The sequence below is a fragment of the Bos indicus genome, chromosome 29, assembly GCF_029378745.1.
Source record: "Bos indicus isolate NIAB-ARS_2022 breed Sahiwal x Tharparkar chromosome 29, NIAB-ARS_B.indTharparkar_mat_pri_1.0, whole genome shotgun sequence".
Classification (NCBI taxonomy): domain Eukaryota; kingdom Metazoa; phylum Chordata; class Mammalia; order Artiodactyla; family Bovidae; genus Bos; species Bos indicus.
Window position 1 is genome coordinate 9627527 of NC_091788.1, and position 13773 is coordinate 9641299.

At 39.4% G+C, this 13773-nt stretch overlaps 1 protein-coding gene across 3 annotated transcripts in view; it reads right to left on the bottom strand.

Annotated features, from left to right (window-relative positions):
- EED (embryonic ectoderm development) overlaps positions 1 to 9271 on the bottom strand; it is a 30887-nt gene extending 21616 nt beyond the window's left edge. For 2 of the 3 annotated variants that reach the window (XM_019955016.2, XM_019955017.2), the window contains exons 1-3: positions 8761 to 9271; positions 3887 to 4039; positions 2141 to 2233 (exon numbers count right to left, since the gene is read on the bottom strand). In XM_019955016.2, coding sequence (XP_019810575.1) covers positions 2141 to 2233; positions 3887 to 4039; positions 8761 to 8874 — 360 coding nt within the window. In that variant the 5' untranslated portion in view covers positions 8875 to 9271. The remainder of the gene's footprint in view (positions 1 to 2140; positions 2234 to 3886; positions 4040 to 8760) is intronic. The other variant, XM_070782964.1, reaches the window with a different exon arrangement.
- Positions 9272 to 13773: the final 4502 nt, after the last annotated feature.

Below are 13773 nucleotides of genomic sequence, written 5' to 3' on the forward strand. Positions count from 1 at the left end.
CTTTCCATTTTTCTTACAGTTTAGTCATGCTAGCAATACTGTTACTAATTTTAATAAGTCTGTAAGAACTCTATAAAAATCCTTTAAATCACCTATTAATAAGATAATCTCTACATTAATATTCTAAAAGCATATTCTTTATATGGACATTAACTAGGTTATGTCTTTAGAAAGTATTTTGATTAAAAAAAAAAAAGAGGTCCAAATAGCAGACTTTCTTATAATTCAATAACCTATAATTCAATGTCATTTTAAGTTAAACTAGGGATTCTTTTTGTTACAAAGCCTGCAACATTACAAGAGGCATTCTGAAGCACGAGTTGTATTAATTCTAATTACACGAACATGACAATTAATAATAATTATGGTAAAGTTAGTGAAGTATGCTTATAGTGATGTCTTAAAAGTGAATTCAAATCAATTAATGGATTATATTCCCAATTCTCAGAAACAAATAACCTTAATTTTTTTCTTTGAACTGCATCACGTTCCCTCTGAATCACTGTTTTCGAGCTACATATCATAACATACATTTGGCTAAATATAAAAAAAAGGCTGTTATCCAGGTTATCAACTTAAGTAGTGAGTTTCAAATTTTCAGAACTTTACAACAAATAAACGCATCTTCTCTGAATGTAGGGCAACTAACTAAGCCTGTGTGCCACAACTACTGAGCCTATGCTCTACAGCCTAGGAGCCACAATGCTGAGCCCACGTGTCACAGCTACTGAAGCCCTAACGTTCCAGAGCCTGTGCTCCGCAACAAGAGAAGCCACCTCAGGAAGAATCCTGTGTACCTCAACTAGGGAGTAATCTATGCTTGCCGTAGAGAAAAGCCCACACAGCAACAAACACCCAGCAGAGCCAATAATAAAGTTATATATATATATAAAAACTTCTTGGAAGACTTCCAGGGAATTATTTAAAGCCAAATTTTACTTTTCGGAAAATAGGAATAGGAAGGATTTAGCCCGGAATAGATGCATGCATGTTTGTAAGATTTTCAAACTTCCAGAAAATAAAAAGAAAAAAGCTTGGAAATATGCTGACATTTGGAAAATACTCAGCTGACAACTCCTAGGTTGGTGTTGACTGAAAACAGAATACTAACACTAAAAACATAAATATAGGAAACAGTGCATTCAAAATCATGGTCTTTTATTTCTCTTACAAGCTTAGCACAATTATTAAAGAAGCATAAGACTGAATTTCACTCAGTTTAAATAAAGTTACAGAATAGCTCCCAGATTCACCTCCTTCCCTTCCCCTCTTGGGCTAAAGGTAAAACAAGTGACTTTACTGTCAACCCACACCAGTTAAGTCAATTTCCCCCATCTTTCTATTTCCAAATACACCAATCTGTTTCTCCGTTATTCCTAACTCCTAGTACATTATTAATGAATAACCAGAATGTAAGTTAATTAAAAGACTTATTGTTAGGAAGACAACTTTTCCAAAATGATTTTAACAGACTCCTGAGACTCCCCGGGAAGCACTAGGAATCTTCCTTTTTCCCATTCATTTAGAAGTGAATGGAAATAAGTCTTTGCAATCCACTTTTTCAGCCCTAGGTTCAACTAAAAAGTTAAATAACATTTTACATCAAAACCTGTCTACTACGGTTTTTTTCCATGCATTCTCTCAGTTCAAGATACTCTGGCTTCCTTAAATAAAAATAATTCAAAAAACAAATGTTTACTGTGTATAATTAAAATATTTTCAGTAACTATTATACAAATCCATTGGATTTATGCTTTGCATTTATAGAGAGCAACTAATTATATTTATTATTTTTAAGAAATCACAGACCTGTTACTCCAAGTTTACAAACAACTATCACAGTCACTTGGAAAAAGCAAAGTCAATTTTTTCAGCCACTTAGAACAATATTTATGAAGACAAAATATAAATAGAGACTTGTTTCATGAACAATTTTGTGAGTATATATGAAAAAAGATGTATTTTCAGTCATGAATATTAGTTTTAATTTTTGACAATTTCTAGAATGTTTCATTTTTACATAAAGGAATGATATTGTCAAATTGGCTACACAAAGTTTACTTCAAAATCATTACACTTCAGTGTTACACTAATACCAGAGACTGATGAGCCAAATGCCAAACAGCCCCTTAACACTCACTCTGTTGCTTCCTACAGTTGCAAACACTAATGGATCTCCTTCTTTACTGTGCCAGTTAAACTGAACTCCAAACAATGGTTGATTATGATCTTCCTATAAAATAACCAAGAAATAAGAAAAATCAATATATTTTAAAAACCAAAAAGGTAGTAAACTGATCATTCCCATTAAAAACCTTCCCCTCCACAAAATGCAAGCTGCAATTTTATCATACATAAACTGACTTTCGACACTTAAAAGATATGTTAGTCCAGTTTTCACATTTTAAAATACTGGTGCATGATAAAACTATGTAATAATTAAAGACTTAAGAGGTTAGGTAACAAGTACTCATCAATGAAAATACTTTAATAGTTGCTCTGTATCTTCTTAAACCCAAATGGCATGCTTTTGAATCAAAATATAATGGATAATTGTGACAAATGCATTTAATCTCTTAGGACCCAATTTATTTTTCTGAAATAACAAATAACCTGAGAGTTAATACAGTTTCTCCAGTACTCATTAAACGTTTTCTGGTTGAATTCTTCCCTTGTGAAGTGAAGAAAATTGATTCCATTCAAATCACTGCTCTCCATTAGTTCTATAGAAACAATTTTAAATTACTTGAATTTGGATCCTAAAAGAAAAACCACCTAAGAAGTTTTATAATGAACAAGAACACTTGAAAGTGGGGGCCAGGGAGGCAGTAGGCTGTAACTATAAGGAAGTATATAAAAAACAAGCATTCCGTTTTTTGTTTTTTAATTGGAGCAGAGCTGATTAACAATGTGGTGTCAGTCTCAGGTGCACAGCAACGTGATTCAGCCACACACACACACACACACCCCCCCCCCCACATCCATTCTTTTTCAAACTCTTTTGCCATCTAGGTTATCACAGAGTACTGAGCAGAGTTCCCTCTGCTAAAAGTATTCAGTTTTGTTCATAAAGTTATTTTTTAGCCTTAGGATTTTACTGGCAATTTCCTGATGTTTAACAGTAACTTTCATATTCACTTTAAGGCACTTTAAAGTCTGACAACTTTCATTTCTTATCCTTTAAAAAGCCACAGTTTTAGGCTTTGGAAATATTTAATAAAAATAATACAGTTCAAACCATTTTCCAAATATACTATGTAAAAATAGGTTAATATACCTAAATATTAACATGAAACTACAAAGGGACACTTTGCTTTAGAAGAAAAAACACACATACAAAAACACTGAAATTAATTTCTCTCCTTTTAAGAGTATAATTTGACACACACAGCAATGAATTTTGCTACCTAGATAGGAAAATAATTTCCATATGGCCATAGCTTCTTATGCTTTTCAAAGACTTTAAAAGGATATTTAGATATTTTAAAAAGAATCTAACATATGCACAAGACACTATAATGTATATTTTTGCTCAGTATAGGAAAAATATCCCCAAATTAAAAAAACAGAAAATGAATATATAAGACACTTAAATATCAGTAAATATTTTTTAAAAATAAAAAGACTATTGAGAAAACAGCAATCTAAATAACTCCAACCTATTATTTCTCCCAAATATTAACTATGCAAAACAAATTTTAATTTATACCTTTTTTCTTGAAAACAATTACAAATAAGACTTAAATTTTTAAAGACTTCCAACTATTATAACTTTAAAATATTTTTAACTTGACAGAGAACCTTGAGCATAAAATGTTTGCCATTGAGAAACCTGCAATCCTGAAACCCTGCATTCAGCCCATAGATTGTGTCTTTCTCCACATACCTTGAGACTATTTACACATTTGAAAGAATATTTGCATTTCTTTGATTTCCATTTTCCCTTCCCCCAACTCTTCCTTCCAGGTGCATTTGGCGTATTTGTAGGTGTATCAGGGCGTTCTGTGTTGGTACCGCTTTCTATACTGACAGCATCATCCTATAAGCAGCAAATCAGAAAAAACTATATGAAACAGCAATACTGTACACTGTACTTAGGAAATGACTTCAAACTGGACAGCTGCTGACCAAAGTAAAACAAGTAATAAACCCTGCAAGAAATGAAAACATGTATTCCCGCAAATGCATTAGATTTGTGGATATTTGCTATTTCAGCAAAAATTTAAACAAAAAACTAATCCTGATGTTGCTAATGGTAAGAATAATACTGCCTTTAAATAATAAAGCACTGGTTTGTGCCAGCCATGACATTACATTGCCTCACTTCATCTTTACTGCTCTTCATACAAGGTACTGTCAGATAATAAAGTGTTGCTTAGAGAGCCTAAGGTGGTGTCTTGCTGGTTAGGGTTGCTGGGATTGAAAACCAGAGCTGTGACTCCTAAATCTGACTGACCTACATGTCCTCATAGTTTATTTGACTGCTTGCTGCTCAGTTTGGAGCATGGTAGTGGGTGGCTGTTTGAGGCCAGTGTGTTAGTACTTCCTATTTTAGATGAAAATCCTGATTATCATTCAAACTCTGCTTATTTTTAACACTTAAACCATTTAGAAACCTTTTTAGGTTCTACATATTATGTGCTATTTACCAGTGAAATCTGACTCATGGCTCTAAAATACTCATGATTCAGAACTCTAGAAGCTCACTATAAAGTAAAATCTTTCCAAATGCAGAAGTGACTATAAACCTTAAAATTTCACCTAATTTATAACCTGTCTCCAGTCCACAAGATATATTAATGGTCCTCTACTCTCAGAAGAGGATTTCACTACCTCTTCCAATTACACATTCCAAAGTGTTCTCTGGAATAAAGAGATTTATTTAAACCTGTATCACCTTAGGGCAGTAGTTACTAAATTCATTCCAGAGGAAGCTTTTTTCATGGAGTGCCCACTAACATCAATGAGAATACAGACTAGAAACCATTGCCCTAGGAGCTATTTTTTAAAGTATTGCTTTCTAAAGTTAGTTTTATGATATAACAGAAAGTTAAAAATCCACTAGAATATCAAAAAATATCTAGATTGTAACTTAATGTAAACACAATCAGCTTTTAGATACAGAAAATACAAAACTATATTTATAGAGTTCAGTTCCTAGGTCGAAATCACTGCTTTTTAATCTCTATTTCTTTCTACCTTTCAGTTGAATTTACAAAGTTAAAATTTAGTGTAGAAAACAATTTTGTGTTTCATTGGAAAACTTCATGTCTACTGCACTTTTCTTCCATGTTATCAGATTCTAGTCTGCTTCAATGCCTTTGAACAATCTTACATCTCTTACACTGTGGACAGCCAAAGGCAGAGGTTCAAAATGTCTTCCCTTTCATTCTGAAGAAAAGTTTTTGTCTCCATTTGCAATTTCATCTCTACATTCCTTTCATCTGTATAGTTTGTACTGTGTGACTTAAACTTGACCAGTTCCCTTACGTGAGTAAAATGTTTCTGAAAATTATCTTTTAACACTAGAGAAATGAAAACAATACAATGGTTAGACACTTATTCACCAGCTTCTTTCCACTCTGGCTAAAGAGTCAACTGCTAATCAAGAAGCCACACAAAACATAGTAAATAACCGGAGAACATTACACACACACACCTTTTACCCATTTAATTTACCCGTCTCCTCAAATAGTCAAATCAAGACAGAATCAAATGGAAATGCAATACACTCACAATGCTTTCATTTTATTTGCAAATTCAAACCTTTCCTGAGCATCTAGTATGTGCACAAGCTGATATCCACCTTGACTCCTCCTCCTCAAAGTATAGAATGGTACTGTATAACAGACATGGCACTACCACCTTCATCTGCTCCACAAGCAAACGGGGATAGTAATTTGTCCCTTGATCTTGCCACGGGTTCCTTAAGCAAGTCAAGTCTTCAGATTCAGCCTTCTGATCTTATTACCAGGCAACAATCAGTATTCTTTCAGAAGCCAATTATGCTGCACTTATATGAAAAAGTTAATAAAATGGCAGATACACATACAATGAACTTAAAATAGGTCCGACATTAACTACACTTACTGTGCTGATCATTCTGCAATGCAAATACTGAATCATTATGTTGTGCACCTAAAACTAACAACATAATGTTATTGGTCAATTATATCTAAATTTTTTAAAAGTTTAACATCCTATCAGTTCTTTGATTCACTTTAACAGTATCAACTGCTCAGATTACCATAACTCCAATTTACAAATACCACATTCTTTCCTCCACTTGCCTTTGGCCTTCCTGTCATTATTTGGCTCCTTCAAGAGTTAAACCACTGCCCTTATTAGCTTTTTCTGAATTCATTTTTATACAAAGTTCTCTACTCCCTTTATCGCTTCTCTTAACCTATGTCCTAGATCTGGGTCCCTGGACGGAATTCAGAGGGCCTGTGAACTTATGCAGTTGAATAAATTCATAAGTAAATTTAAGATTGCATCTTAATTTTTACATTTTTAACTGAAATCTATTACTTCCTTCTATTATAATACAGGCAGTATATGTGCTAATGTTACTGTAGCTGTAACCTTCTCAGCAATGGAAATCATGAATTTTTATATTCCATTATAGTTGTTGCAGATCTCAAAAGCTGTCTATACCCATCAGTACTATCAGTCATTGTGAGGTCTAGTTACTTAATGTAATAAAGACGTACTTTATTAAAACAAACCTGAAATTTGTTTTAAACAATTTTATAACTTCCTTATAATTTTATCACTGATTTTGTTTGTAATCTTATATATTGTATTTTATACATTTGAAAATATTACTCTGAAGTTTCACAGGAAAAGTGTCCAAGGCAGAGAAAAGGTTAAAAGTCGCCATCTAAAGGAAGGAACCAAAACAAAGGCTTAGTCCAACCATGTAGCTCTGAATAGCTTCAGTATGCATCAAAGAATACATTCCTCTTAAGGGTCTGTAAAAAGAAAATAACTTTTCAATTTATTTAGTTCCCTGAAATTTTCCTCAGTCTAAATTGGGTATTGACATCTTCATTACATTTCTGCCTGATAAATATCTGGAAGGGCCAGAAACACAAGTCTAGATAATATGATTACAAAATAAGGAATAATATTTAAATAACACTTGCATGGTATTTATGAACGGGGCATTCGGTTCAGCACTTTACCTATATTATCTCATTTAATCCTCACAAACATCCCATGAGGTAAATACTGTTATTATCCCCATTTTTAAGATAAGAATCCAAGGAAACTAGGTAAAGTACCTAGATCAAGCAACCGGTAAAGCAGTAGAGTGGCGGATTTTAACCTAACACCTGGATCCAGTTTGTGCTCCTAGTCACTAATCTAATCTGCCAAGAGAAATTTAAGAGAAGGTGGAAATAAAACAGATTCCAACGGCCTGAGTGAAGAGGGTCAAAAATGTTAGATCCCAATATATACAACTGGAAAGCACAAACAGGAAAATAAAAAGATTTAAAGTAACAATCAACACCTACTAAGCCTTTCAGATATTTCAAGTCCAAATCCCACAAACTGACAACCCCCCAAATATCTTTCCTCTATCTGCAAAAAGAATTCCTTCCTATCTGTTCAGTGAAAATTTTGTCTTGATACCATGCCATACATGTGCTTCAGTCGGTGTGTAAGATACACCATTTACTCTTAAAACTAGGCAAACTGAGAAAAAGAACTTACACCACCCTTCTATAACACTTCAGAAGACATTCCCTCGGAGGGTTCACATTTTAGAGTATCACCTTTGAATGAATCCTCGAGACATTTTTTCCTGAACTTATTGGATATAAACTTAAAACATGAAACTGAAAATTAACGTCAATTCGGTTATCACTGGCGTTTCACCTAAACACAAGTGGGGTCAACTGTTGGGACGGACTAGAGTTATGACTATTTTAAAAAAGTTTAAAAATCTGATTTCAGAGCACCTTTACACATGCGAGACCACGAGCCTACACCTAAAGCCATCTACCTTTACCACAGTTGCCTAGTGTCTTCTAGGTTGTCCCCGTTATCCTAGTGAAAACCGACGAAAGACTAACTGTCCCTTCTCATCCTTTCCTCAGGAGTCGCTCCCCCTCCAACTCTGGAGACGACTCGCGCAGTTCTCCTCCTCCAGAAGTGAGACCGACTGTCAGGCGCACCCTTCACCAACTAGACAGGAGCAAACACAAAAGCCCCTTTAAGAGTCACCGAAGTCCCAGACGTCCGAGATCTGCTCTTCCCATCGTGGACTGCCTGGAAGGGTCTAAGGACACGATCCCTAAATCCCTTTTTTAAAAGTCCGTAACACACGCTGGCCCCTCCTTCCAACTGTCTTAGGAAAAAAAAAAAAAAAAAAACAACCTCTAACTTGCCTTTTAAACTACTGGAATCTCAGATCCGCACTTTGCCCCCAAAGGCCCAAACTCTCCCCCTCCACGCAAAACGCTCTCAGGGAAGACCCCCTCCGACCCTCCACCACCACGCTCTGGCCCCAGCCACACTCTCCTTCGCGAAGTTTCCTTTCGCTCTAGGCGCCCCAGATCAAAAAAATCCCCTCAGAGACGAGTTCGATTTTCTCCTCCACGCCCGCGTTTTCCTCAGCAGAGCGGTGACACCTCTCCCTCCCCCCACCCCACCTTACCACAGCCGTCCGCCCGCCCCCGCGCCCAGTTTAAAAAGAACTGAAAACTTTGACGGCCAAGTCCCGTCCGGACTGCCCTAGGGGGCTGCGCTCACATTCTCGTCTCCAGAGAGGTCCGGGTTGCTATTCTCGTCGCTGCTCAGCTTCTGCTTCTTGGCCGCAGGCATGTCTGTTCCCGCCGGCACTGTCGACACTTCCCTCTCGGACATATTCCTCCGCCTCCCTCCAGGTTCCTGCCGCCGGGGGCGGGGCCTCCGCCACACCGCCGTCAAGCAAGCCCGGCCGGAGCTTGCCGCAAAGCTGCCGCCGCCGCCACCGCCGCCGCTCCCCCCACTGTCGCAAACCGCGCCCAGCCGCCGAGGCGGGCGTGCGTGCGACCCCGCCACACTGCTGAAAAAGGGGCGCGCGCGCGCGCGCCCTCCCGCGCGGCTTCCCGGGTCCTTCCCTGTCCCCGCTCCCGTCTTGCCCTCTTCCCGCCGCCCTCCCGGCAGTTTGCACGGAGCGGGTGTGGGATCCGTCGGCTTCTGAGGGCAGTTATTTCCAACGTCCCCCTTCCCCGCGACCGCCCTGTAAAGGGAGAGGCGGAACTCTGAAGAGGGGGTGCACCCTCACCCCCTTCCTCCTTCGAGAGACGGTTCAGCCGCAATTGGCCCAATCCTTCGATCCCCCGACCCCGCTGCGAGGACTCGAAAGTCTGTGGAATGGACGGGCCGACTCGGGTCCCGGGGGACGGGGGGAACCAGACGAGAAGTCGCCTCACGGTTCGGGCGTCTGTGCCGAGTGTTCTTCATCTTGAACTCGAGGAGTAACGGTGTCACGTTATGCGCGGAACTAGTCGCCACCTCACTTGCAGTTGAGAACAGAAATTCAAAAACTAGCGAGCCTCGCGCCTGCCTCCCCTGCCTAGCTAATGGAAGGTGCCCGCTAACAGGTGCGCATGCGCCGGGGCGTGTGCTCGCGCTTGGTTGTCCGGGCCCGCCTCCTCCAGGCCCCTCCTCTTGGAAATCTTGTTTTCCAACCAGGTAGTCTTCCACCGGGTTTCCGTGGCAAAGGATGGGTCTCAAGGCGCCACCCGATTGTAGTCCCCTGAGTGCGTCCTGATTTCTTGATGAATATTTATTCTAGTGAATATTGATCGCAAGGGATGATTATCCTCGTCCAATTAGTCCCAATATTGGGTAGGGCTTAAGTAGGAATACCCTAAAAGCATAATTCTAGATTCCCTTGAATTACATCCCAAAGTGCTTCCTTTATGTCTTAAAGAATGTTAATGGCCCTGAACAATGCCAAGGCCTGAAAAGCAATGTTCACCTCCAAATATGTATGAGACTGTGCGACTTAAATGACGGACAATATTTTTTTGGCATGATTTTGACAATAAAATTTTAGGGGAAGTCAACAAAAACTGTGATGTTTTACAAAAATGTTTTTGTTACGTCTGGGCTCTTGACAGGTGCTAAGCGCATTGGTGAGCCTTGTGGATTTGTTAGATGGGTCGTTAAGCCACATAACCAAAGGAGTAGCCCAGAAAAGGGGAACTATGATAAACAAAAGACCAGCCCTCTCTTACCTGCCTCTTTGGGAACTTAGCTGTGACTACTTAACTTTCTGGCCGTCATTGTCCTCACCTGTAAAAATGACGATTAAAGAAGGGACCTAACATTTCTTGAGCACTACTGGGTAGTATCTACTTTTTTGTATGTTCTAGAGCTCATTACATCACCCTTTGGATACAACAGTAGAAGAATGCCCCATCCATAAAATTCTAGTGTCCTTGAACTAGATGCCTTAACATATTGCAGATTGCAAGTCACTTCTTTTGGAGACAAGGAGAGAACTCCTGAGAATAAGAAAAGTAAGGCAGAGGCAGGGCAGAATTTAGATGTTTTTGCAATGAAGATTCAAGAAAAAATAAGGAAGCTGAAAAAAAAGTTTGGATTTCGTATAGTAATTGCCCTTATTTGTTGAACTCCTAAAGTGCCAGGCACTGCTAATCAGTTAGTTGGCTAGAGAGAGATGAGACTAGTATGGAGTCTCCAGTGAGAAAGTAAGATGTGTCTTTGACATGTTCATGGGCAGAGACAAACATCCCCACTTACCTGTTGAGAAGGATGTTTGTGAAATATAGTCCTACAACTAAAAGGGTAATCAACTAAAGCAATTCTAATCCAAATTACTCTTTGTATCTGGGATCAGTGGCAGCTGGGAAGTGGGCATCAACTTCTACTGATAAAATTTTAAAGGTGCTAAATGACTGTGAAACTCGATGGTGTCCTTTCAGGGGGCTCCAAAGAGCTCAGTACCACAGTCGTTTATGTCTAAGCAAAGGAAGAATTTGCAGCCATGAAATTAAAAGACGCTTACTCCTTGGAAGGAAAGTTATGACCAACCTAGATAGCATATTCAAAAGCAGAGACGTTACTTTGCCAACAAAGGTCCATCTAGTCAAGGCTATGGTTTTTCTAGTAGTCATGTATGGATGTGAGAATTGGACTGTGAAGAAAGCTGAGTGCTGAAGAATTGATGCTTTTGAACTGTGGTGTTGGAGAAGACTCTTGAGAGTCCCTTGGACTGCAAGGAGATCCAACCAGTCCATTCTAAAGGAGATCAGCCCTGGGAGGGATTGGGGGCAGGAGGAAAAGGGGACGACAGAGGATGAAATGGCTGGATGGCATTACTGACTCGATGGACATGGGTTTGGATGAACTCCGGGAGTTGGTGATGGACAGGGAGGCCTGAGTGCTGCAATTCATGGGGTTGCAAAGAGTCGGACACGACTGAGCGACTGAACTGAACTGAACTGAACTGAAAGTGACAGGTAAACAATTTGTTAGAATAGGGTGCTTGTGATGTTTACAAGCAGGTGGGCGAGGGGGTGCTGTGCCCTGAGTACTTAGTGGGTTACATTTTTATAGTCAGAGGAAGAGAGGGGAAGAGGCGAAGACCTTCTTTGTCTTTCTTGAGTAGACCTCATGCTTCCATCATCAGTTCCTCCTCCAGGTCGGACAGGGAAGTTTTCATGTACTTACATGGTCAAGCTAAGTCCAGAGTTATTGTTTTTTATGTGTGCAGAGTATGTCCTAAGGATCACTAACCTATTGAGCTCACTGGGCAGGATTTCGGTCTCATGCCACCATTGTTTCATTGTTTTGGGTCGTGTCCTGTGCTTCTAGTACATGGTTTTGTTGCTAAGCAAGCCTGCGTGGTTAAGTAAATGAACTCTCCTGAGTAATCATTAATTTGTGGAATCTCCCGTATTTTTTCCTACTTACAATCCCCTAGTGGGACTAGCTATTTAATCACCTACTTTGTCCCTTTACTCCGTCCCTTTCATTTGGATAAAGGACACATATGGAAGGAAGATGTCTTTCAGCATTCGTAAGACCCATAACAAAACAAAAATATTTTTAAAGAGTTTTGTTTGTTAAAACTTGGAGGGATAGTTTTAAAGTTTTGTACAATGAATCAGAGATAATAGAAATAAGTTAATACTCATTGTTGCTAATGTTAAAAAATTATGCTTGTTAAAACAGGAACTTTATTCAGTACTTATCATGATAAATGTCAAGACTGTCACAGTAGAGAGAGAGAGATAGGACTCAGCTCTGAATACAGCAAGGGTAGGTGGGGATTTATAACCAAGGAGAACAGTGGGGCATGAAGGAGTTAGGCATGTCACTTGCAATATGTTGCTTTGGTATATTAATTTTTTAACATATATATATATATTTATTTGGCTGAGCTGGGTCTTGGTCTCAACATGCAGGACCTTCAGTTTTCCTGGTGCCTGTGAACTAGTTGGGGCATATGGTATCTAATTCTCCAAACAGGGATTTGAACCCCAGTCTCCAGCATTGGGAGCTTGAAGTCTTAGCCACTGGACCACCAGAGAAGTAATAATTCTGAGGTGAAGACACTTTGAAAAACAGACTTCTTTGAGCTCCACTTTTCTGCCTAAAGATAGTCCTCCAAAAGGAACTGAACTGTCATAAATTCCCTCCCCAGTAGTTTCGGCAATCGGGGAAGATTGACTCTAATCACCAAAGAAGAGACTAGAAGACAGGACTCAACACCACACCGAGAGAAATTTTTCAACACATTGTCATTACCTCCCCTCTATTCTGAGCCCATTCATCTTTCTAAAACATTACTGTTGCTCAAGTGGCATACATCTCCTTCCCCTTCCCCTACTGAGATTGGTATGAACTGTCAAAGATCACTGCTTTTTTAGATATTCAATTTCCCCCCAATGATGCCCCTGTGCATGTGTTATTAAAAATTAATAGATTTATATACCTTTTATTTTGGTAACTTGCTTGCTTTTAGTTTGTTTCTTAGGCATCGCTATCAAACCTAGAAGGTTAGAGGGAAAGTTTGTCTCTCCTTCAGGGAAGTTGGTGGGTGGAAATTTGCTAAAGGAGACATCAAGAGTAGGGGGATTCTTCCTAATCCAACTCGCCAGGGTTCAGTTCAGTTCAGTTCAGTTCAGTGGCTCAGTCGTGTCTGACTCTTTGTGACCCCATGGACTGCAGCACATCAGGCCTCCCTGTCCATCACCAACTCCCGGAGTTCACCCAAACCCACGTCCATTGAGTCAGTGATGCCATCCAGCCATCTCATCCTCTGTCGTCCCCTTCTCCTCCTGCCCCCAATCCCTCCCAGCATCAGAGTCTTTTCCAATGAGTCGACTCTTCGCATGAGATGGCCAAAGTATTGGAGTTTCAGCTTCAACATCAATCCTTCCAAAGAACACCGAGGACTGATCTCCTTTAGGATGGACTGGTTGGATCTCCTTGCAGTCCAAGGGACTCTCAAGAATCTTCTCCAACACCACAGTTCAAAAGCATCTATTCTTCGGCACTCAGCTTTCTTCACAGTACAACTCTCACATCCATTCGTGACCACTGGAAAAACCATAGCCTTGACTAGACAGACCTTTGCTGGCAAAGTAATGTCTCTGCTTTTGAATATGCTATCTAAGTTGGTCATAACTTTCCTTCCAAGGAGTAAGCGTCTTTTAATTTCATGGCTGCAGTCACCATCTGCAGTGATTTTGGAGCCCCCAAAAATAAAGTCTGACACTGTTTCCACTGTTTCCCCATCTATTT